Source organism: Rhynchophorus ferrugineus, unplaced genomic scaffold, assembly GCF_030347505.1.
Source record: "Rhynchophorus ferrugineus isolate W39M unplaced genomic scaffold, kcgeb_rfMv2 rfM1, whole genome shotgun sequence".
Classification (NCBI taxonomy): Eukaryota; Metazoa; Arthropoda; class Insecta; order Coleoptera; family Curculionidae; genus Rhynchophorus; species Rhynchophorus ferrugineus.
The window spans coordinates 37,481,171-37,507,580 of NW_027472580.1; the positions used below are offsets into that span (position 1 = coordinate 37,481,171).

Here is a 26,410-nt window from a genome sequence, read left to right on the forward strand (position 1 = left end):
AGCATACTGTATCAACGACAACCTCAGACCACGAGAAAGCGATCTAGATGATGACGGAATAGTGATCGTGGCGACGCAACAAAATCCAGACCCCCATTCCCCTCCACAACTGAGACGATCAGCAAGACGGGTTCGATTTCCCGATCGGTATCAGGCGGGGTATCCATAATCAACCCAGGTAGAAATGTCTAATGGTACAGTATATGGGTGTAGGGTCCTTTTGTCTAGATAATAGTTTTTTTTGTTGTTTGTTTGTTTTTTTTTTAATCACAAATTAGGATTACGCAATTAGAATTATCGCTAGGATGTCATTCTTTTAATATTACTTTTGTATTAGGTGACATATATTGCTCATCCGTTAGATATAGATAGATGTTGTTTTATTTGTATCGAGATTTTTATTAGGTTAATATAGTATTACGTAGGTAATATATGTAAGGTATTAGGGTACGTTTGTAGGTATTTGTGTATTTGTATTCGTATATGTAATCTGTATAATCATTGTCGGTAAAATTCTGGTGGGGGAGTACTGTAGCGACCGTCAGATGTTTCGAATTTTCCCGCAATTATCAGCAGCCCACAGATCTACTCGAGGCGTTGCACATACCTGAAGTTAGCACCCACGGTGAGGTGGCAACAAGTGGTACTGACAGAGGGTACGACGTGGCAACCTCGGGTGGTGAAGCTAGGGGATGACGCGACGCCTCGATGTTCTTTCCGTTCCCGACTGATCCCGAGAGTGATCAGACGTGCCACTGTTCGTAACATCTGAAGGTAACCCTGCCACGTGCATTTCTTTATTTTTATATTCATATAGTGTGATTTTGTTTAGTGTATAATATCTGGTTTAGTGTTTAATATCTGGTTTATTGTATAATATCTGCTCGTCAAAAATTAATAGTGTTTCTGCATATAATTATATTCCATTTGAACGGAAATAAATCATCAAAGATATTGTCTTTATCTAACCGCACCTGTACCCTAAAATATATATAGTTTAGATTATCCCTACAGCATATATACTTAGGAGTCAATGCAACCTAACTATGTTTAACGTTTTATTATAGTCCGAAATTCATGATTGAAATCGCATAAGTTACACTTATGGACTAACATATTATAGCCTAACACTCCCTTCCTGGAGAATTTGAATGAGGTGGAATATTAGAGCATTAGAGAACAAAGCAAAATACATCTATATTGACTTACTTCAGTATATTTACTATGTTATCACAAAGTTTATCATTCGGTATTACCTTGATATAATAACGATATAGTAAGTGTTACTGAATTTTTCAACAATACTTTGTCACTACCTACAAAAATGGTAGTACCGATTTGATAAATGTATTAATTATCACTGCTACAGAAAATTCTATATAAAATAAAGCAATTAATAATCTAAAATAATTAAAAGAACAGACCTACTTGGTGAATAGTAAATATATTAAAGCAAGTTATTTAACATCAAATTTTTAATCCAACATTTAAGCAAGAAACATCCAATATTGGACTTATTATATTCAATATTATAATATTATTAGTTGTAGTTTTTCTATTTTATTCTAATTATTATGATCTTGATATAATGATATTATTCTTGATATTATATTATTATTATATATGATCTTGATTCTATATATATATATATATATATATATATATATATATATATATGGTGGAAAATGGTGAAATAGAAATGTACTTGCTACAGGAGAATTTGGGTCAAACGCTTTAAGAATTATTTAAAATATTGAGAGTTAATATAGAGCAAGCGCCTAAATTAAGTAAATTCATTCATTCACAAATTCTTGCTCCGGGATTGATCTCGTAAAATATTCAATATTCCGCTAGATCAGAATTGCATTCCTAAATTAGATCGATTCCGTACGATCAATCTTGTACAAATCTTCTTTTATTGTTTTGCTTTATTACTATTTATTATTTTTCTATTTTATATTGCATTTTTATCAATTAACCTTTAAACATTTTAATCTGTTTGTGAATTGGTGTATCCTTGTTTTAAAAGGTTGTTTTTCCTTTGGTACGTGTAATTCCAACCTTTAACTTACTGTTTAGATTTAAAAATCTACATATTCGAAATCATTATATTAGCCAGTCAATCAGTAGAAAGTAATAGATTGAACCCAAAATACCATCAACATGAGCTGCAAAATGGTTCAAACACGTGCTGTATATTTATATATCAGAAAAGGGTAATCTATTAGGTACTTGCATGTATTCTGATAATTTTTCACATTTAACAATATATATATTTTCCAAGACATTTTTCCATCTTTCTGGCAATATGGCGATACTCTATCAAAAGAAAGATGTTGGTTTGGCAGCAGTTTAATCATATATCAATTTTCTTTAGCATATAAATATGACAGAATTTGCAATTCGTACTGCTTCACAACTCTTTCAATGTGTTGTTAGGCTTGAGCCGAGCATTATTTTAAGAAATAAGAACGTTGCGTCTGTTACTCGCTATTGCTGATCTTTTTGCAACAATACTCATCTTCTTCATTGCATGGTAAGCAATAAATACGCGATTTTGAAACACTGAGATGTTATGGTATATATTGTCGCTCCTTTCGGATGTCTTTGAGAGTTTAAGCTAGGATTTTATCCAATAAGCACTTCATCGAATATTTTTATTTGACCTCCATTCAAACAACAAAATAATAAATGTTGAAAATTCAATATTGAGCGTTGATTATCGTCATTATCGTCGGTATATTCTAAATAATTCAATCATACCAAATGGAAAACTGTTAATGTGTGTAAAGAAGTGTCAAAACGATTAAGTTATAACACAGTTATATTTAAAGTGAATCAATTGAAAAGAAAGTCTCCCTATGCAGTATTTTTCTCTTTCTAATAGAATAAGAAAATATACCAGTTAGAAGTAGATAATATATCTAACAAAAATTCGATCTACTATGGATTCATCGGAGTATATGAACGTAAAAAGATGAGTAATGAACTGCTTTATAAACATTTTAAACAATATCTTAAATTTAACTTATTGAACACGTCTCGTAAACGGTATCACGAATGCTACTTACCGAACTTTGTCGCCGCTAATCGCCTCCACTTCTCCCAAACTTCTCCACATCGTCCGCGACGTCCTCCAAACTCCCAACGACGAAAAGAACTAAAAATAGATCGGATCAAGCCATCTTATACCGACAATAATTTACAGTCCTTACCTGAAAGCCGACAGAGTTTGTTCGATTCGCAGTAAAAAGCTTTTAAGAAGTTTCCGACAAACCATCGATATCGTCGCTAAATGTTTTAAACGTAGCAAATACGCATCGATTGTGAAAATTCGTGCATTTAGTGTAAGAATCATTTCATCTTTAAAGGTCATAACAAGATCAAATCAAAAATATTTAATTCATCTATTACTTACATCTAAATATCTCGTTTTAAAGCGGATTAACTCACCTGAAACAATAAGAACAAGCATTATCTATTATTTTTACCTGATTAATCATGTCAATTTATATGCAACACTTGAACAGTATGAAACAAAAATTATATCTGTTATATATTCTAAAATACTGTAGAATTTCTGAACTGAATTTTGAGGTAAAACCAATGTTTATATCAAAATATAATGCGACAATCTGTAATACTTTTCTGTTAGTATAAGAAGATGGAGTCCACAGAGCACAACATACAGCATGTCACTTATCAAAAGAGAAACTGTACAATACCAGAATATGTATGCGTTCTGCTTGTTCCATTTTATAATAAAATGTTTTATCAGATTCTAGCCATAAAGATCATCAAGTTTTCCTAGTTGACTGGTTTCAAATTTGAGGCAAAATATTACAAACCGTACTAACGGATTTTATTCCTTATTCCAGACTAAGGGCCGTCGATGGAGAAATCGAAACTCCTGGAATTATATTGTCACTGTCACGACAACGAACTGACTTATAAAAAATAACGTTTTCATGAAGCTGAATCAATATATACACCAATATTAAATAACCTTTTTTTTGATAACATCTTTATTATGCTTAGTACAATCTTAATTATAAATTAATTTATTACTACATTTCATTTGTACTTGGATTAATTCACAAGCAAGACGAGTGCGAGATAAATACAGCAATATGAATTCCTCAATAAATAAAAAACGTTAAAATTTAAATAATAAATATTAAAATTAAATGTTATAAATATAATGTAATGCTGGTTCAAATACCTAATTTAAACCAACTTCTAGCTAATGAATTACTGCACTGTATTATTACTAATTTAGTTTTATTAGCTATAAATTTATCATGAATATTTTCCGTAAATAATGATGCGCGAATATTGATTTCGGCGTTATACATGAAGTGTTAACTTCAGTACAGTTGATCCATGAAAGATTACAGAAGAACCCAAAACAGTCACCTCCTCGACATGCACCATAATTCGGCTTTGACTAGCACTCACACAAGATCCAATTGAACTCAAAGCAAATACTATAGACAAGTTAAAGAGACGCTATGATAATATTTTAACAAGGAATAGCTCTATTAACAAATATAATTGCCATATATGCAATAAACCGGCAAAACATCCACAGAAACAACATTGGTAACTTCATCATCGTCAAAACGCAGAACAACCTGGACATTTTGAAAATGTGAATCAGAAATAAATGTTTCTAGCACGTAAATACTATGTTGATTTTTCATATGTCGTAGGTCTACCACATAGGGATATGGACCGCCGAGAAAAATATCGGAGGAAAAAATCGATTTCTCTTTCAACAACCAAGAAAAATATCAATATTTTATAAAATATACGTCGATATTTTGAAAATAAAAATATTGATATATCTACCCAAAAAAAAAACATACTCTCTAAGCGTTTTCAAAAGTAGTGACATTTTTGACAAACCTTTAAAGTTGGATCTATGCGGCTAGTAGTCATTAAGAATTACATGACACATATCCGTATCACACTACTAAGCTTTGGAAGCCACATCAGATATATGAACAATATATTTTATGCATAATGGCAACCTAAGTAAAATTAATCAAAATTAAATAAAACATAAAAAATGTGAAAAAAGAATTTCATCCAAACATCACAAACAGCTTCAATTCATATCTAAATTGACCGGTCAAAAATATAGTAAGAAATTTCTCTTATACTCAATAAATAACAACCGTTAAATATTAATAAAAATAAACAGTTATGTTTTAATTTTTAAAATTGACGATAAGCACTCTAATAATAGAAGCCGTATCATTATTCTAATTCAATAACTGATTTATTACAATAAACTTAATATTGTATCCTAAAATACCAAACCCAGTTCATACATAGCCTTGGCGCTATTTCGATCTAGACGAAATCGAATCAAAATTGGCCGAAATCGGACAGAAATTAAAGTAAGACTCGGCCAAAATCTCGTTTTATTCGATTCCTTGGCTGTCGATCCCTTGTTCCCAAGACATTCCAGTTTCCTTCCAGCTACGATGTTACGCCAAATTTATCAATAGATACAAATTGGCCTCCTCAACAATTCGGATACAATTGGAAAAAACACCCGATAAAAAAGGCCTACACTACGAGAAAAATCTTATAGTTTTATAAAATGATGAAAATAAATAAATAAATAAATAAATATATATATATATATATATATACATAAGCCACTATATTTTTCATCCCATATATCAGCATAAACATTCAGTCATATACCAAGTCTATCTAAGTCACTTGAATGTGACAAAATACATATTAATACTTACAAAATTCGCTTTCAAGTCTCGCACAAACTTTAAACGAAAATGATTAAGTTTCAATAAAAACTTGATCTCTGTATACGCAAGGAATATTAGAAGTATTTCCCCGATAGCCTGGACTAAAAGGCAAATAACCCAAAAGTGACATCAAAGATTGTTTACAGTGCAAAGGTATCCTGATGTACTTTACATTTATATGCTTTCTTACACGCTGGATGAAAAACATTTTTAGGTTACGTTATATAACAAATAAACATTTTGGTGTATAATAACTTTTCTATATTTAATCTATTTAGCTCAGCAATCATTTTATGTACTTTTATGACGTTGACGGAATGAAAAATAGAAATAAACTCGCTATTACATGGTCTTTAAAAAAATACATGAAATATATAATATATTAAATTTAAATTAATAACTTTTGCTCGAAATACACTGCAATTATTAACCTTTACAATCTTTATAGATATTTTACTTTGTAGATAGTAGATATTCTCATGTTTTCTGTATATGACTATAAAACTAGTGCAATTTTTCATGACCAGTCACATATACCAATTAATACTAAAAATAAACATTTCGTTTTCTTATCTTCGAAAGAAGATTTCACTAAACTACTTGCGACATTTCTTCCTATCAAATCATATTTTTTTATATTCGTCAGTCATGGCTCGACTGCCGTCCAGACACTCAAAAAACTTTTCAAAATTATTTTTACATTTAACTTAGTTAATCCATGTATTAAGAAAAACTGAAAAACAATTTATTGTTGTTGCACTTGACATGTTTACAGATTTATGTAGCATTTCAACCTGAAAGTACTGAATTATTCGTATATTTATGATTTTGGCTTATTTTATATTTAAAATAATCAATAGTCTAAATCGACTCATTAAAACACGAATTGTTATTACGTGTTTGTTATCTGTGTGAATCTGATTTATCACATATAAATATATCATGTGATCTCGCAATATGTCTCGCTTTCAGATAAATTTATAATTCTACAACTTTAGATTAATTTTAATTATATAAATTGTAAAAAAATATTTGTAAATAAATTTATTAGAAAAAGCCAATATAGCCTTGATAAATATTCTAATATTCTGTTATTTAACTGTTATTCATACAACAAAAGAGACACGAAATATCACAGACAGTCAAGGATGGTTATACCGATTATTTAAGATTAAGAATTGAAAAAATAGATCCTTGGAAAAATAGAAGTTTTGGATTATCATGAGAATCTACAAGAAGAACGAGGATGAAACATCTGCGTCATGGCAGATTTCTTAAAAAAGCTCAACGATTTAATACAAAATTAATTTTATTAAAACAAGAATATAAAGCTTCAAAACCGGAAAAAATAATTTATTTGGCCGAATGTTACAATTACAGTATATAGAACATGAAAAGGTGAAATATTACCATTTTTTAATGAAAATTAACAGCTTTTATATATGAGCGTAATGGAATATAAATCTACTGATTAGTAGCTCTTCATTGGTAACTGCTGAAAAGGTATGTTTTAAAATATACAAAACATAACTGAAATCGAGTAGCATCAATAGCAATTGCACATTCAACTATACTCAAGTAAAAATATCAAAATATTGAAATGGTTCTTCAAAAAAATAATTAGAATAAACATAAATGGTCGCTTTACGTTGATTGATCTTTTTTTGCTTAGTAAGCAAAGTGAAGACACAAAATAACTTTGCTTTATTTATTTACTAGACAGATATTAGAGCGAAGCAAATTCACTGGAAACAAGATATGCTGCTCTTGAGAATTGAGAATTTTTAATTGTTGATAAAGCCTCAAAGGGTTGGTATGATCTCAACCAAAATGATCCACAAAGCGTTGGACAAGGAATAAGAATAAGCTGAGGTGAGCTGCGTATAAAAACGGAAATATCTAAAAGCCCTCAAATCTAATAGCCTTCGGACATTGATAAGAGATACAGACTTTATAGATGATATAACTGAATCTGAAACTTGAGTTTCTATATTATAAATAAATTGAGAAAAAAATATAGACAAACTTCAAATATTTAGGGACTCAAATATAAGCATAAAGTTACGCTTTCTACAGAGTTACTTGGATAGATTTCTTAAAAACCTGGGATATTATAGTGAGGAACAAGGAGAGCGCTTCCACCAGAATGTAAAATTGCTGAAAGAAAGGTATCAAGGTAGATAAGATCGTCATATCATGATGGATTAACGGCTTTAAAAAAAGGTTAATGTTAAAAAATATATATACGACCAGCTTATAAATTATATTTCTCAGAATTGTAACATTTTTCAATTTCTATATAGTTTCTTTTAAGTGCTAAAACAAAACTATTAGTAATAATCTTGAGTAACAACTTCATATATAAGAATAAACTTTTTATTTTGTTTTCATACTTAGTACAATATCAAAATGAAGATTAAAATGAAACAGGGGTAACACACTAAAATTGTTCATAGTTTCGTAAATTATTGACATAAATGTTTTTAACTCAAGGGTAACAAAACTATTCGTGCCGGCTTCATTGACACAGTGATCAAGGCGACAGGACAGTCTTCCTACTTTTGGTATAGTAGTCGCGGGTTGGAATCTTACAAGAAATAACCATCGCAGTAACGCCAGTAACCAGGCTGGGAAAGACCGGATATCTTTTTGGATGGTCTCCAAGTTGGTCACCGGCCAGTCGATAGGCTTAATGCCGAGGACCATGGTTCGGAAGAGACTCGTTGGTAGAAAGGAGATTTTAAAATATTTAAAAAATTATTCTTGACCACAGTAATATATATATATATGTGTATATTTAAATTTCAATATTTATGACAGAGACAGAGTTTCAAATCCAAATTGTCAATATTCTCAAGTATTAAGTTTTAACAAACAACCTGTGACCTGTGTTCGCGCTATTCTCTTAAAAATAAAAGTATTATTTGGTTTATTTAAATATAATTAGATATTTTTGCGTAATAACAGATAGCTTGAATTCACTGAACAAAATCTATACGTCAAACTCACAGAAAATATATGAGTTCAAAATCCGACTAGTGATGGCTTTGCCAACTTCATAGCTTACGATAGACTGCACAGAAAGCCACGTTTTCATTACAATTACCATTTAATGAAAGGTAACGTAAATAGCACTATTTGCCGGTCTTTTCATGCACCCTAACCAACCTCAATTTGCTGTCAGCGAAGCTCCAGACGGCTTCAACCGCACACGAACCAATCCCCCTCCAGACCCACCGCAAATCATAAAGCAATTTGCATGTAACAGAACGTAATCCCGAAAAGAATCAACAAGAAAACAAAAAGAGGATCGAATAAATATAAAACGAAAACGAAAACACGATAATGGCCGTAAGAGGATTAAAACGGTAGTCTTTGTTGTATCGTTTTTTTTTTTGTTGTTGTTTTCAGCGGACGCATATGAACATGCGAGATTATTCCGTTGCCTGATAATAGGAAAATATAAAAGCAGATTCCCGGAACAAATAATGGAGATTAAAATCATAATTAGACTTTAAATTTAATGTTTTCCTCGTTATAAAAGTAACAACTTGTCTTGTAGGTAAGTTAAAATTTGTATAATTGCATATGTCTCCAATGGACTTATAGAAGAACAGTAAATGTTATGAATGTTATGAACAGTGTATATTCGAAGTTTATCAACCCATGCTAATAAGAACAAATATATGAAGTATCGAAAAAAAAGAATTCACATGGGTAAAATTAAAACGTGGAATAATTATTGCCAGGTTTTTCAATTCAAACTTTGGTAGAATATCTCTAGTGATATTCGAAAGATGGTCCGGTTTGAGAATTAAGTAGTGATATTCCAATGGGTTTGTAAAATAGCTGCTCCTCTCTGAAAAATAATTTTCAACAAAAGAATTTTTAGGTTATAAGATTAAATTGAGCTAAATAGTTTCATAATATATGGCAAATAACCTGTTCTGAAATAATATTTGAATGAATTAAAGTATTTACTGAATTTGTCACACTGGCGAAATCATTTGCCATCCATTTGATTGAAAAAGTTTCAATAATAATCTGATTTTAGTGTTTTTTGTTAGTTTGGAGGTAATCCAAGAATAAAATTTAATTTGAATTTCACAAACTGACGGTAACACTTTATTTGCGTTGTTCTAGACGCGAAATAGGTCTAAGTCAGAATTGTGCACATGTGTGGATTGTTGTATCTAAAAATTTCAAATCTATTTTAATGGAATCTGAATGGTAATTTTGGTTATATTCTAATGAATGATAAAATATGGCGAATTAATCTTATATATTCGATATTTCTTAAGCGTTCTTTTCTCTATTTATCTTACATATATTTATATATTTCTTTCTTAAAAAAGGCATGAGCGAGTACAAATGTAAAAGGGAAGTTTAAAATCGGCGTCTGGTAATCTCACAAATATTACACCATTAATAAGTACAATTTAAATAAAGTATCATAAAAAGAATTGGAAATATATTATAAATCAATCCTATCAGACAAAACATGTATTCTATTACTTATTTACTTCCAGCTCCAAAATTAGTTCTGCAGTGTATAAAATGATTTTACTAAATGTTCAAAAATATTATTACTACTAAAATATATTTACTACTTTATTCTGAATAAGAAAATGAAATTCCTATAATAGGGCAATTCCCGATAACAGGCAACAGACGGGGACATACTTCAATTAGGTTGTAATAAAATAAAAAGCTGTAAACCCACAAAAATAGTGTAGATGACGAGAAACAACACTAAAAAGAAAGAGCCCGCTTGTTTAGCGCAGTGGTAAAGGCGACAGGGCGTTCCTCTTACTAGTGCGATAGTCGAGGTTTTTAATCCCGTTGGGGCCTGACCGTAAATGTGTATTTGTGATTGTTTAACATTTCTGTGTATCCTTAGGCAAAACTAAAAAATTCGATAAAAATCAGTGATCCCAACTAGGCTGGGTAAGACTAGACTAGTCTTCTGGGATGATGCCCGAGTTGGTCACTAGCCAGCCGGTAGGTTTATGCCGAAGATCGTGATTCGGAGCCCATGTAGCTGTAGGTCCGGTCACTAAAAACGCAAGAGGTTGACGTGATGTATGCATATACATACAATACATATGCATATACATACAAACACAAAAAAGGTTAATAAAATATAATTTAGCTCCAGATAATGAGCGCATATGAAAGATAGAAGTCCCCATAACTCTATACCACAGTGACGCAATATTAGACTGTTCAATGGGTAAATGAAATGGTCATTACCTGAATTTTTATTCTATGAATTTTATGAAATTAAAAATAGATCTACAGTTGTAAAAATGAACTTTCATTATAACTTCATTACAATTATTTTAACAGTACAAGTTTTATCCATAGTGGTTTGACACACATTTCTCTATATAAGACAACACTATCCCATTGAGTATTAGTGAGTTATCCACTGTATACAAATGTTAATCAATCATTCATTACATTTACTGAAAATGTTTTTTGAAGCTTAGAGTGATACTGCTCTGTCATATATCAAATACATATTTTGATTTCAAAAATTTAAAAGTGGCAATTTGGAGGTCAATAACAAAGAACGGCCTGGAAAGCCAAAAAAGTTCGAAGACAATGAATTGCAAGACTTGGTTAGTTGAAAAACTAGCTCAAACTATCTAAGTAATTTCAGTCAGCCTAACAATACAAGGATTTAAATGGTTACGACAAGAATTGATTGAAAATGTCATTTTGAATCTTTTCAACGTGTCGGTTTCATTTCCAGCCAGACGGAAAAGAAGAATTTCTAAAAATGGATATACTACGACAATTGGAAGAATCATAAAACGAACTTTCTCGAACTCATGAATGAAACTTTTACGGCGGATGTCTACTAACGTCAGCAGAACAAATTAAACGATGTATTGTAGCAAAAAAAAACAACAACAGCTAGTAACAGTCGCATAAAGTCGATCCCTTGCAGTTTGGCTAGCTAATTAATCGATTATTGGCTCGCTTTCAAACCAGTCTGGTTCTTCAAATACCTTATCGCCGTACTAGAAGGAAAATGGACAAAATCTATAGAAAATGATGTAAAATATTTTGATTAGTACACATAATACCAATTTTTCTCAATAAATCAATGTTTAATGTGAAAAATTTATCGGAATACATGCAACCATCTAATATATAAATTAATCATAATTTAATAGTAAGTAATATCTGGCATACACCGAAATTATTGATGAATTTAGTCATTGATCTCGTTCTAAATAGAAATACTCATTTATAAAATTATTACTATAGCTTAAGATTACTCAAGATAATATCGAAAAAGACTTTAACATCAAAATAAAATTAAATCTACCATTGAACTTAAATGGCAATTACCATACTTGCCAGAAAAGATATAGAAAGATTTACGTCGTAAAATAAATAGAATTATAAACAGGAATATTTACAGCCATATTTCACCAGTAGAACATTGGATGAAAAAACACCGCTGGAATTAACTAATTCGTTGTTTCATAACTAAGCTGTTACTAAAACTTCCATAAATTCCATAAATATAAAGCGCGACTATAGATTAGTTCGAAAGAATATTGCAAACATAAGCAAGATAAAATTAGCAGTATGCGGGTACATATTAGATCTAGAGTGGAAGTGACGTCAAATAAGGAAAAATTGAGTAAATGCTGCCTTTCAATGGAAAAAATTATTCTAAATTTCACAGTTAATATAAAAAAACAAAAAATAGATAGACCAATGACCGATAACAAAAGACGATACTACCACTTTTTTCTAGATCACAAAACTACAGAATTAAATAAAAAAAATTAATCCATCCCGCATTATTCAGACTAACACAAGTAATCATCTTCATTCATTACTAGAAAATCGATCGAATATTAACAATAAAATCGATTTGAACATAAAAATATTTCTATTCTCTATCTTTATCATTCATTTTTATTTCCTTTATTTCTATTTCCATTTTATGACGGTATAGTCAACGAAACGAAATCTATTCAGTACACAAATCACGAGACTGACATGAAGTTTATCGTATCCATTGACAAATCTGTACATTTATTACTGCGTCGAGCTCGTGACGTCAAATTTTCCACTACATTCATCAAAAAAAAGCTCGAAGGCCATCCCGTCCATTCAACTCATCCAGGGGAACAAAATGATAAAGGAAAAATCAATTCGCATTTTATTTTTTTATTTCGATTGGAATTATAGAATCTATGGTTAGTCCATAGGCTCAGAAAAATTGCATTTAGGTTAATTGATGATATTTAACCGATAATTAATAATACAGTATTATAATTATTAAAAATATATTATTATATTTGACTTGTGTTATTAGAACTGGAGTTTATATTTAGTATGTTCAGCTTACAATTATTTGAAACGCATCTTAACTATATTGTATATCAAAAGTATATAAAAAAATGTCCGGACTGTCAAATGATTTTGAAATATTTAAAATAGATGGCATAAATGTTTTATATTGCATCGGAGACTCCTGTAACTATATTAATGTTAAAACTGTATAGTTAGACTATTATTAAATTTAATTAAACAAATCTTAACGTATATTAATCTTAAACGTATCTTAACAGTACTGTATATCGAAAGTATATAAATAAATATATGGACTTTCAAATGATTTTAAAATATTTAAAACAGGTGACATAAATTTGTTATATTCCATCGTAGACTCCTGCGACTATATTAATATCAGAACTGCACTGTTAAACTTTTATTAAATATAATTTTGTTGGAAGTTGGATAGCAAATGTGTGACGATATTAAATAACATACATTTACATGTACATTTACATTATCATCATCATTTAGAGACAATTTTATTCTCCTAGTGTATTTCTAATATATTTTTTTCTGAAAATCATCAGATAACTCCGTAAATGTACAGGGAACATCAAATTTCATAGACATATTTAGACACTTTATCAAGCCTTTCAATTAATATTAAAGGATTTACAACATGATGTTATTAAATTGCTTGTTGCAAAAATTGCAGACAATTGTTGGTATTAAATTGCATGGGGTACATTTGTAACCAACTTCATGTTGAAGCCTCACTAACTTTTCAATATATGCCATCTCGTCGAAGAGTTATCAAAACTGCTTTCAGTGCGCTGTAATTATTTGAACTTGCATCGAGTAAATCGCATTTGTGGAAACATTTACTTTCTACTTCAATATTAATAAGGCGGCTGAAGGACATCGAATGCTGAATGCATCGATTTCAACAAGTGAATACTGGTTTCAACGTTTTAGAAGTAGTGATTTTTACACCAAAGATAAAGAGGGTTTTGAACAGCCAAAAAATTTCGAAAACGAGAACTTGAAGGCCTTGAACTACTCCATTAAACCACCAATGGGGATCGATATAGACTACAATTGATGCGTTTGGGCCGAGAAGTATCCGAAAAATGGTCGGAATTTGAGCAAAGACACAACAATGTTATTCTTTAGCATGACAACGCTCGACTACGTGGTGCAAAACCATTGAAAACATACTTGGAAACACTCAAATGGCTAGTACTGCCCCACCCGCCTTATTCTCCATACCTAGCTCTATTTGATTACTACTTCTTAAATTGATTACCGACATATAAATCGTGATATGTAGGAACAGTGCTTGAGTTTTTATAAAGATATAAAAAAATAAGTAAAAAATGGGAAAAAATGATAGGGAATCTGTAAATTGCCTGAAAGATGGGAAAAAATGGCAGCTATGTACAGACAATACTTTAAATAATATTTATTATATAGATTTTTGTCAATAAAGCTTCAAATTAAAAAATATCGTTAAAAAATAATTTATAGGCTTAATAAAATTTCTAATTTATATAGAAAATTGCTAATAGATTTTCGAACTGAAAATTGTAAAAAATATATATTTTAGAAAAGGGTCTGGAACAAGTTTGAAGACTGCAGGAGGAACTGAAAGGTAGAAGAACTGTGAATAAAAATAATATGAAATTATCAATATATATAATAAGTGTGAATATAACTAGAAGTTTCCGTGGTTCCAATAACGGAGTGCCTAAATCAATTATCTTATATTGAAACCATATCAACCGAAATCATAAAAGAAATGGTCAAACGTTACAAAGAATAACACAACATCATTAGTTGTTATTTATGAATGAATATAAACATTATTTTTGAAAAAAAAATTAAAATTATAATTAATTGTTAAAAATTAAGAATTAAAATATCAGTCAATAACTCCCGGATCTGACATCTAGATGACACCGCCTTCAAATTTTCGTAAATCTAACCTAGTATTTCTAACCTTAGAATCATACTTGCCATTGTATTTAAATCAAACGTTCAATATTTACAATATTTTTTGGCAATGACATGAAAGCATCGATTATATAAAGTTCTACCTTGAACTCTATTTAAGCGAAAGGAACAGATTTTTTTACCCTAATATATAATAGGGATCCATTACAATACGCATGAACCAGAGACTCGTCAGCTGAGTAAACAACAATCAGTGAAAGCCGTCGAAAACGACCAAAAACATTAACGTCAGCCATGTTCTGACCTCTGTATTTCGGGATGGCAAAATTGTTATTAGGGAATATTATATGGTGTTATGGGATCGACTGCGGTCTCGCCAAGATAATGCACCGTATTACAAGTTGACGATATAATACAAATGAAATTGGACGAATTGAGCTACGAATTTTTATTGCCTACTATATAGACCAGATATAGACAAAAGTTAAAATATTGTCATATCATTCTAAAACAATACTGACACATTAACAATTTTCCAAATAGTTATTCCAAATAGTTTTAAATATTCTTCTATATATAAAAATGAATTGCTCTTCGTTTGTCTGGCATATAACTCGAAAACCGCTGAAACGACTTGACTAATTTTGGCTTTGAAATATTTGTAAGAGTCCAAGGAAAGTTTTACGGTGATAAAATATAGAATAATTGCCAGGAAATAGTATAAATAAGAAGTCTGTTTACCCATACCAGGTGTGACTGTCACAGAGGATCGACAATTTTGTTGGTTGTCAAATATTTATGGCTACACCCGGAAAATTATTTTGTGACTAAAAATATTGAATAGAGATTAAAACTACCGGCTACTATTAACAAACCGCGATTAGAATATATAATACATTTAAACATTCTAGATAATATCTTGGTACTGGCCGTTTAATACTTTACCACTATTTATATTTCATACAAACGTAGGTGTTTTTAAAAATATCGTGACGTTGTATTGCTCTAAAGGCCCCTATGGAGATTTCTCTCTACTACTCTATGACTATCGAATCGAATTCTAGTTGATGTTGTAAACATTTACCACAAATAGAGTTGAAATATCTAGTGACTGCTTATGGTAACGCATATTTTCAAAATATATTTCATATTTGTCACTATTTAGTCACAAATTTTGTACGCGAAAACTTTCTTTACCTTTATTTTAGCAATAGCAAGAAGGAGACGCTCTAACGTAAGTCTTCAAAGTCAATCAAACAGGCAACGAGCATGCTAATTGCACAGATGACCATCTAAAGATTAGGGACTAACTGGAAATCAAGTGGATTGAGCAATTCCGCAGCACCCCTGATAGCTGGGAAAGAATAGTATTCCACTAAAATCTGGAAATAGATTATGGTCTCAACAAATGACTTATATTTGAGGTAGGGTACTAAAATACAACGGTAAATGAAATTGATTATGTTGTGCCAGTGGAAGAGTAAAATCGCCACAATTGGTCTCACCACCAGGTTTATTACACTCATTAGTTTCTGTAGTAGATAATGATTCTAACCACTTCTTGGTCAACATTTAAAAATGTATTAATTGTTTCCAAATAACGTCGTTTGGAACAATTCATTTTGTATAGGACAATTTCATACTCATTTTCAAAGTATTATACAATAAAAGTGTTATGGCAACATTCAAATTCATTTTACAACTAAGTTAACATAATTGCTGATACAAGAACAAAGTTGTCATTTATCAGGGGCGCATTTACCACCAAATGCAAATCATGAATTCTTACAAATATATATTATGGCGTTGTGCTGGCTTGGCTGGCGCAGTGGTGAAAGCGACAGGACGGTCCTCCTGCTGCGACAGTCGTGGGTTCGAATCCTGCTGGGGCATAGTCGTAAATTTATGTGTGATTGTTTAACATTTGTGATTGTCCTTAGGCAAGAATGTAAAATCCGACAAGGAAAATGATCCCAGTCACGCCAGTAACCAGGCTGGGTAAGACCGAATGTCTTCTGTGACGATCCCCAGAGTTGGTCACTCGCCAGTCGGTAGGCTTAATGCCGAGGATCCTGGTTTGGAGCCCACGTTAAACTGTAAGCCCAGTCCAGATACACTCTCGTTGGTATAAAGGGGACTTTAAAATATACAAAAAATAGGCCTTGTGCTCACCATCCACCAGAAAAGCAAGCTATTTTCCAAGAACTACAAATTTTTCTTCGTAAGAACAACAATTTGGTTAAAATGCTCAAATAACATTTTATCGGATGTCATCTGACATAACATCTGGTTTAATTCGCCGATAATTGGGTGATATGAAATTCACCGGGTTATACATCTAAACTATAAATACATATATTCTTCTAAACAACTTCTCGCTTCATCTAAATTATAAATATCAATATTCTAAAAATATATGTCGAAAAAACTATCAACCGAAACATGAAACCTGAAGTATTATGAACATGAAAAAAGTGATACGTGATGGATGAATGCTGGTGACTTACTAGACTCATATCTTAAGGTGCGCAAAAGGTGCTGAAAACAATGAACAATATTCAACTCTTACTTTTTGACTACGGGTAGTGGTTTAGTATTGACATCGAATATAACTCTCCGTCCGATTTTTGCCAGACTAAGCAATCTATATAACAACGACAACAAAATTAAGAATGATCCGAATTTCAACCTCTCCACAATGAATACTCGCTACGCGAACGGTATACTGACCCATCGTCTTCATTCTCTTCTTCGGCTTCGTCTTCGGTTTCGTGACTACCGTTCTCTACAGCTTCGGGAACTTGAAGAGTATTTTCATCGTCCATGATGGCCAGGATAGGCAACACAAACGATTGGAAACTTACAGCGACTGAGAAGTGGATATGTCTTGCTCGAAGTCACGCCAGACGCGTCCTTGCGTTGGGGATTAAGCCAAATAAGATTAGAACGTTTTTAATTCGACTTTAATCTTGTTAAGGGACAAATTTAGTTGGCGTATTTGAAGGCTTCCGGGGCCAAGGTAACCAATATCCACTCAATCCGAAGGAAATCGAGTAGATTAATAATTAATGGTTCGAATTGAAAAATACAAATAAATAAAATCTAGAAATAAACTCGATCGAAAAATACATTTTAAAATGATGCCCTTTCAATAAAACAGCCAATGCACATCATAAATGAACCTCGATGTACTGCCAATTAAGTTTGTAAAATCGTAAAATTCATTTTAAACTCAAAATGGATTTTTCCTTGCCAGTTTACAAATTAGTATTATTAGTTAGTTAAAAAGAGACAGATGTCTATCTAATGGGTCAGAACATGTAACCGAATCACTCTATATAATTCGATGTAACAGGTCAATTAAAAAGTCCCCGCCCTATCAAAGTAAAACACATTATTTTTGGCCAAATTAGTTTTTTCCTATTCAACATAATTCCCTTCAAGGGTAATACACTGATTATAGCGACCCTCCTACTTTTCGATACCATTTTTGTAGTACGATTTGTCATTTGCTTCAAAATAGGCCTCATCGGAGATCATCTCTTCATTCTCGAATTCTCTTCATTCGACGAAAATTACTTCCCAGCGAGCATTCTTTTAAGATCAGAGAACAGGAAATAGTCACTGGTGGCCAGATCTGGAGAATACGGCGGATGATGAAGCAATTAGAAGTCCAATTCATGGATTTTTGCCATCGTTTTCACTGACTTGTGACACGGTACATTATCTTGGTGAAGCAGGACTTCCTTTTTCTTCAAATACGGCCGTTTTTCGGCGATTTCATCCTTCAAACGGTTGATGGTCCTTCCTTTCTCAAGGTAGTCAATGAAAATGATTCCATGCGCATCCCAAAATACAGACGCCATAACACTGTCAGCCGACTGTTGCGTTTTCCCACGCTTTAGCGCGGGTTTATTGTGTGCAGCCCACTCGGATGACTGTCAATTGGACTTCGAAGTGAAACGATGGAGCCATGTTTCATCCAATGTCACATATGGATGAAAAAACTCGGGTTTATTACGCTTGTTCATCTTCAAACACTGCTCCGAATTATCAACTCGTCGTTGTTTTTGGCCAAAAGCGAGCTCGCGCGGCACCCACTTTGCACAGAGCTTTCTCATACCCAAACATTCGTGAATGATATGATGTACACGTTCAATAAATATCTCTAGAGTATCGGCTATTTCATTCGATTTCAATTTACGGTCATTCTAAATCATTTTGTGGATTTTTTTAATGCTATCGTCGGTAACAACCTCTTTTGGGCGTCTACCGCGTTCACCGTCTTCGGTGCTCATTTCACCACGTCTAAATTTAGCATACCAATCCTTGATGGTTGATTCTCCTGAGGCAGCGTCCGAAAACCCGGCATCAAAGCAAGTTTTTGCTTCAACTGTATTTTTTCCCTTCAAAAATCAATATTTTATCAACACGCGAAATTCCGTTTTATCCATTTTTTTCACAATAACAAGAGTTGCTTCTTTCAAAATGCTACAATTCACAAACTAATGATCTGACAGCTGTCAAATTTATACATGCATCTTTTGTGGGTTAGGGCTAACTAAAAACATATGGATTTAATTCTAGCGCCATCTATGTGTCAGGCCGGGGACTTTTCAATTGACATGTTATCCATTAGATATAATGTACTATAATGTTATTATAATGTACTATAATAAATATTATATTTTATAAGGTTATTTTTGTCCAATTATTTTATATTAGTATTTTATGATCGACTTTTAGTATTAGTATTTTCGACTGTCGAAATAAACCAAAACCTAAATGTGATGCGGCAACAATGCAACTTTGTGACGTTGTGCATTGCATTGACATTGGCTCTATTTTAGAAGAGTGTTAGAAATAAGTTGATAAGCCCTTACCACTATTGAGAACTAACAACATTAAAGCAATATTATTCGATATTCGTCAGATTTTATGAAAACTAATTCAGATATATTACAAAATCCGTTGGAATATCTAATAATTTATTCGGCTTGCAATAGTGCTATTACCATTTTTATTTTGAATAATAATGCAATGAATGTATCTGACAGTCGTGTGTGTTCCACCTTACAAAATTTACCAAATTGAAGTAAAAAGTACATATGATAAATATATAATGAATACAAAATGTCAAAAAAATACGCTTCGTCCCAACGGCGCAGCGCGCTTATCTTAAGGGAGATTCAAAGGAGACTAAAATATAATTTAAAAGAACCTGTGACGAAACAAGTGGAATAAATGCTAAAAAACAATCAAGGTTTTGTGATGCAGCTATAAACACAAAAAGCTTTAAATTTACAACATATTGCCAAATATGTTTTGTTAGCAATAACAGATATGCTTAAAATAAAATATCTTTTTATAAGATTTTATGTAAAAGGTTCTAACATCTCAAAGATTTTGTTGCGTTTTTGCAACTATTTTATTTCATTATTAACAACATTATTTTGTTATTCAACATTAGGCTCTGAATGACAAATATAGTCTATTGAAAATAGCAGTGATAAGAGTGTCAATATGTGGCTGTCTAAAGTTGTATATTCGTTTTACTATCAGACAATATTATCCACAATATATAATTTATCCTCATTTTATTTTATTTAAAAAGAGATAGAATGCTGTTAGAGGAGTTCGAACACGTAACGAAATGAGTCTGCAAAAGTTGTCCGTTTGCCAAATATCTGAAAATTCTTCAAAATATTATAATTACAGGTTATAAACCAGTAAACGTTGTTTTAACTCTTTGTTTTAATACATTTGAAATCGCCGCGGTTTTTATTGAAAATATTTTTTTGCTCCTTGCAGCTGCACTGTATATTAGTACGGACACAGTCACAAACATATCTCAACAAAAAACAATATTACCTTAAATTCGCCAAAAAGAAACCGTGTTTATGCGAAACAGGTGACGAATCAAGATCAGCTTGGTGTTTCAGAGATCAAATATACGAAATGTATAAAACAGTAAGTAGTTCTTTCAATGGAAACATAATTTAATACAATTATTTCAGAGAAAATTGTTAGTCTGTAAAGTATCCATAAAAATCCAAAAGATATACTATTTGAGAGATGTAGAACATCCGTTCATACATTGTTGGATAATATAGGATTTAAGTGGTGCAAAGATAAGCCACGAAGGGGTTTAATGGAACTTACAGAGATTGCTTTTAAAATAATGCAATTTTTAAAAACATATAACAAAATCAAGGAATAAATATATCAATTTATAGATTTAAATGAGGCATGAATATTTCAGAATGTTACATTGGGTTGCTCATAGCAAGATGATTATAAATATTTTAAAGGCCACGGAAGCTGATGATAAATATTTTAAAGGCCACGGAAGCTGATGGAAAATGTAAATATTGGAATAACTATCGATTAGGTTTTGTTAGTCATAACATTTATTCATTAAGTAAAAGTAAATTAAGTAAGTAAAATATATTATTCAGATATACAATTGTTAATTATGTGGATTAGGCCTTCCTGGTACACCACTACATACAAAAACTAGCCAGAACCCTACCGATAGTAGTGCGGAAAAAAGCTCAATGTATATATAATAAAACAACTCTAACCTATATATTATTGTGGCTGTAAAATTAATTGTGGTTTTAAGTTCTTCGATAATAAATGCATTTGATGTACTATAATGTTAAAATAAATTATATTTAATAAAATATTTGTTCAATTATTTTATTTATTTTAAAATGTTATATGTCAGAGCCAAAATGTATTAAATCAGAGTTGATGCGGCAACATGGCGACGTTTTGACAGTTCTCCCGTGTCACTGCTATTTTGAATTAACTATATATTATATTTGATGCTATAGCTTACAACAGGTTCAAATATATTATTTTTTTCTATGAATCCAGGATATCTAAAGACTAAATACTAAATATGTCTGTCTTTTGAGGGTATAGATTTTCCAAAATATTTAGAAGGGAAACCAATAATTATTTCTGAAATAGTAATATATTAATAATGTAATAATAACAGAAAAATGAATATATAGATTTTAGTCTCATAAACCTTGGGGTTTTTTAAAGATCGATGCCAAAGTACCTAATGAAGAGTTCGAATCACGATCCTCAGCATTAAGTCTAACGACTGGGGAATAGCCAACTTACAGACCATTTCAGAAAACATTCATTCTAAGCCAGCTACTGGCTTAACTGAAATGATGGTCCTTTACGCTCTTGCTTATTTTCACAAGTTTCACTATTATTTATAGAGATTATTGGCCTCTAAATTAGTTTTAAAGGGTGTATTTTAATTTAAAGCTTTATTGTAAAATATCTGTTAACATATTTTATTGAAACTATTGTTTAGCCAAGTTTCAGGCAATTTATAGATTCCGTCCCAATCGAACTATGACGGAACAAGTAATAACTGGAAAGAGCAAAGTATGGAGAATGGGATAGCATTTCAGCATTGTTATGCTGAAGAATAACATTCTTGTGTCTTTGTTTGTATTCCAGCCGTTTTTAGCACAGTGCTTGGCTCAAACGCATCAATTGTAGTAATTAGTAATTATAGTGTGTGTTATTAATATTATCAATACCATCCATTAGCAATAACAATACATGTCGGTACAATTATTTATCAGTACTATGATTCAACAGCACAAAAAATTACTCGAAGTCATATTAACTGTGAGTACCATCATGTAATTACCAAATCTTGTTATATTTCATAGGTAGTTCAATCTAACATTTATCAACAAAACTTGGTAGACCAGGTACATTTTGATTACATTTTCAGAACAGTTACCTAACCACCTAGATATCAAGATCTCGCAAGCTTAGAATTTGCTTTATTTATTTTGCCATTTATTGTGTACTAGCGACCCGCCCCGGCTTCGCACGGGTGCAATGCTGATACTAAATTAAATACACTACAGAAAAAATATGAACGTTGTATATAAAAACATAGCGGCCCGCTCCGAGTTTGCACGGGTATAAAATATATATGCCTATGTCACTCAATGAAAACATGATTAAAATCGATCCAGTATTTTTGGTTCATTCATTACTGCCCTTGGCCTGCACGCATTAAATTTGGATTAAAACAATTCCTCTTCCCCTATACTTACTATGAAAATTTCCTGCTATCTTTGGAATATCTAAATTCATACAATTTTTATTACATTACACATTTTTAAACGCAAATTTTAAATTTGTAATATCTCCGAAAATATTTGTTTAATTTACATGCTGTAAGGAACCATATTGATCTATATTAATTGCACACTGTATTTAAGGTACTTAATTCGATAAGGATTAATGCCGTATTGCTTAAAATAGCTTCGTAAATAAGCCATTTTCTCACGTAAAAAGTAAACAATAAAAATGGTTAATGTGGGTTATCCCTAAAAGATAAACATATACCATCGCGGACTTTTTTGTAGACCTTTTTATGGTGTACAATACTGTAGTACATTAATTTGATCTAACTCGTAGGGTTAGGCAGCGTTTTTGCTAATTGCTAAATAAGCCTAAAAAAATAGGTTAATTTACGACATCACGTTAGAAACCTCTAAAATTAGCAATGTTGCCTTAGTATATTATGCATATATGATACATATAAACCTTCCTCTTGAATCACTCTATCTATTGGAAAAAACCGCATCAAAATCCGTTGCGTAGTTTTAAATATTTAAGCGCACATAGGGATATAGGGACAGAAAAGGCGACTTTGTTTTATACTATGTAGTGAAGTAGCTGTTATATCATTTATTTTAATATCTGCTTTGTTATATTTAAGATATAAAATTATGTTAGATTGTTTAATTTAAAATGTAAGATTGTTTTATGTTATTTAATTTAAATATCACTTTCATTTTACACCCTGGGTTTAAATTTAGCCCTACATATTGTACCAATCTCTCTAATAAATCTAATCTTTAATCACCTAATAGAATAAAACCTAGCATCGAGTTTCCAGTTAGTTTTTGTCAGACCTAGATGTTTCAAGCTCTGTGATAAGCTTCATGGCTAAAAATCCAGCTAAAAATCCAGACCACACCAGTAATCAAATATAGACCCACTTGAACAAGGCCGCGTATCGAACGCAAGTAGATTGAAATAAAACGAATGGCAAAAACGAACGTGTACACATCATAAATAGAAAGGCAAAATATTCCAACTGGACGATAAACAAACTCTTAAATCTGACATTCGTAAATTCCTGCAGACGTCTGAGAATGAAAACAACAAACAACCCGAAAAATCTCCAAACCAACGTTACTCATCACCCATTCATTTGGGAGATTTCAATTTATTTATTTTGATTTCTTTTTTCAAATATACCGATTATCCTATATCAGTATTAAATAATGTTGGCTATCTATCAATCTATATAATGCCTAATTAATCAAGATCGACCGAAAGAAAAATTTAATACGCATTATTACGTCAATTATTACCCTAATATAACATGATAACAAACAGTTTAAACATATCAGCTTAATCGATAATTTTTACAAGATAAATTAGATGCAAGAAAAAATATAGAGGCTTTATTGGTAGAAGATGTTCAATCAATTATAAAACAAAGCAGAAATATTTATTAATTTACCACTAGTTTTATTTTCCACCTATACCATAAGTAGTACATGATTTTAGACCTGAGAAATCAAGAGCTGTTTATAAGATAAATTGGAGACTGATGTATTATTTATATAATCATTTATGACTTATTTTTGACTATAATGAATTAAACAGTATACATCAGAAATGAGCAGAGATTGAACTAAGTCTTTTATAATGATTGGAATCTGTTTCACGCATTAGGGTCCAACAGTAATCGGCCATCATGCCTTTGTCCCAAAATCTATGGTATCGTCTTTCCATTTTTGTTATATTTTAGTGGAATCGATATCCTTGCTTGTCGCTCGTGTCACCCAAATTTTGAGGAAAAAATCAAGATATGAATGCAGAAAATGTATTTTGAGATATATACGAGTTCGAATCTTGTGGCAAGTTTACAACAAATTGTCGATTACGTGATTATAATCCGGTGATTTTTGGTTACCGAGAAAGTTCTGAAAAACAATTGCTGAAATGATGTCCATCTACGTCTTCATGAAATGTTAAACATTTTGTATAGTTGGTACTTGCATTTCTTGCACTTGTATGTGGACATATTGTCAATGGGTGGTACGTCAGGATATTTATATTGTGTTTTTTTGTATTTACATTGAGGGCATTCATCGAGCGAAAATACCAATCATCTACATTAGCTTTCTATTCTCTCTATAATATTGACACAGAAATGAAAATAAACATTTTCACCAAGTGACCACTTGTATAGCTTTGTAATGCACGCATCACAAAATAATTTCGATACCCACTTTTACTTTTACCCACTTTTACCGAGCATATAACATCCACAAGTAAGACAAAAACACTTTGATTCGATTTTGCAACATTATCTCTGCATTTTCACACGTTGCGATGCATAATCACAGCACAAAAATAAGTTTCAAATGATGTTCAATGCAACGCCGTCAGCAGTTATAGCAGTTATAGAACTCGAATACCAGAACCAATCTTAACATACGGATTGAAGATCTGAGTTCCGAGCATCAAATAACGTTAAGAATAGTCCTCATCTGCTCGGGTCCAGAAGTTGATCCGAATTTGTAAACTTGTCTTATTTATCATCTCTTTCTATTTCGGTCATATCACTACCGCAATCAGTGATAGTGAATAGTAATGCTCAAAATACTGATTTATTATATTTTCAAATCACCTTGTAGAACGTCTAATGTGTATATTTGTATAACTGAGTAACTATTTTGTAAATATTAAGTGCATTTTGATCGTTTTATATATATATATATATATATATATATATATATATATATATATATATATATATATATATATATATACATATATATACATATATATATATATATATATATATATATATATATATATATATATATATACATATATATACATATATATATATATATATATATATATATATATTGATCAACCGATATATAAAATTAAAGAAATCAATCAAATCGAAACAATGTAGCAAATCAGCAGGTTGATTAATCATAATTAATATCCATTAATATGTCTTAATATAAATTTACATATCTCCATTTAGTATTATTCATAATAAGAGTAATTGAATATAAACAGACATTAGTCATGGAACGTTCAAAGTTTTGTTGAGGCTCATAAAATGCTTATAAACTTATGGTGATTCGGTCATGGCGATTTTAATGTGAATAGCCAAGAGTGGCCTGAAGGGCCCACAAGGTTTGAAGGCAATAAATTGCAAGATTATTCCACAAAAACCCAGGCTAAACTTTGAAAGAAACTTCAGGCGCTGTGGCAGA

At 31.3% G+C, this 26,410-nt stretch overlaps 1 protein-coding gene across 6 annotated transcripts in view; it reads right to left on the minus strand.

The window, feature by feature from the left end:
- The window catches only part of LOC143196663 (uncharacterized), a 193,180-nt gene that overhangs the window by 145,640 nt on the left and 21,130 nt on the right, over positions 1–26,410 (minus strand). For 3 of the 6 annotated variants that reach the window (XM_076404553.1, XM_076404567.1, XM_076404545.1), the window contains exon 3: positions 3,072–3,160. The exons of 1 other annotated variant lie outside the window; for it this stretch is intronic. In XM_076404553.1, coding sequence (XP_076260668.1) covers positions 3,072–3,160 — 89 coding nt within the window. Of the gene's footprint in view, positions 1–3,071; positions 3,161–3,215; positions 3,454–26,410 lie in introns of all 6 variants that reach the window. 2 more of the 6 variants (XM_076404580.1, XM_076404574.1) reach the window with 2 other exon arrangements.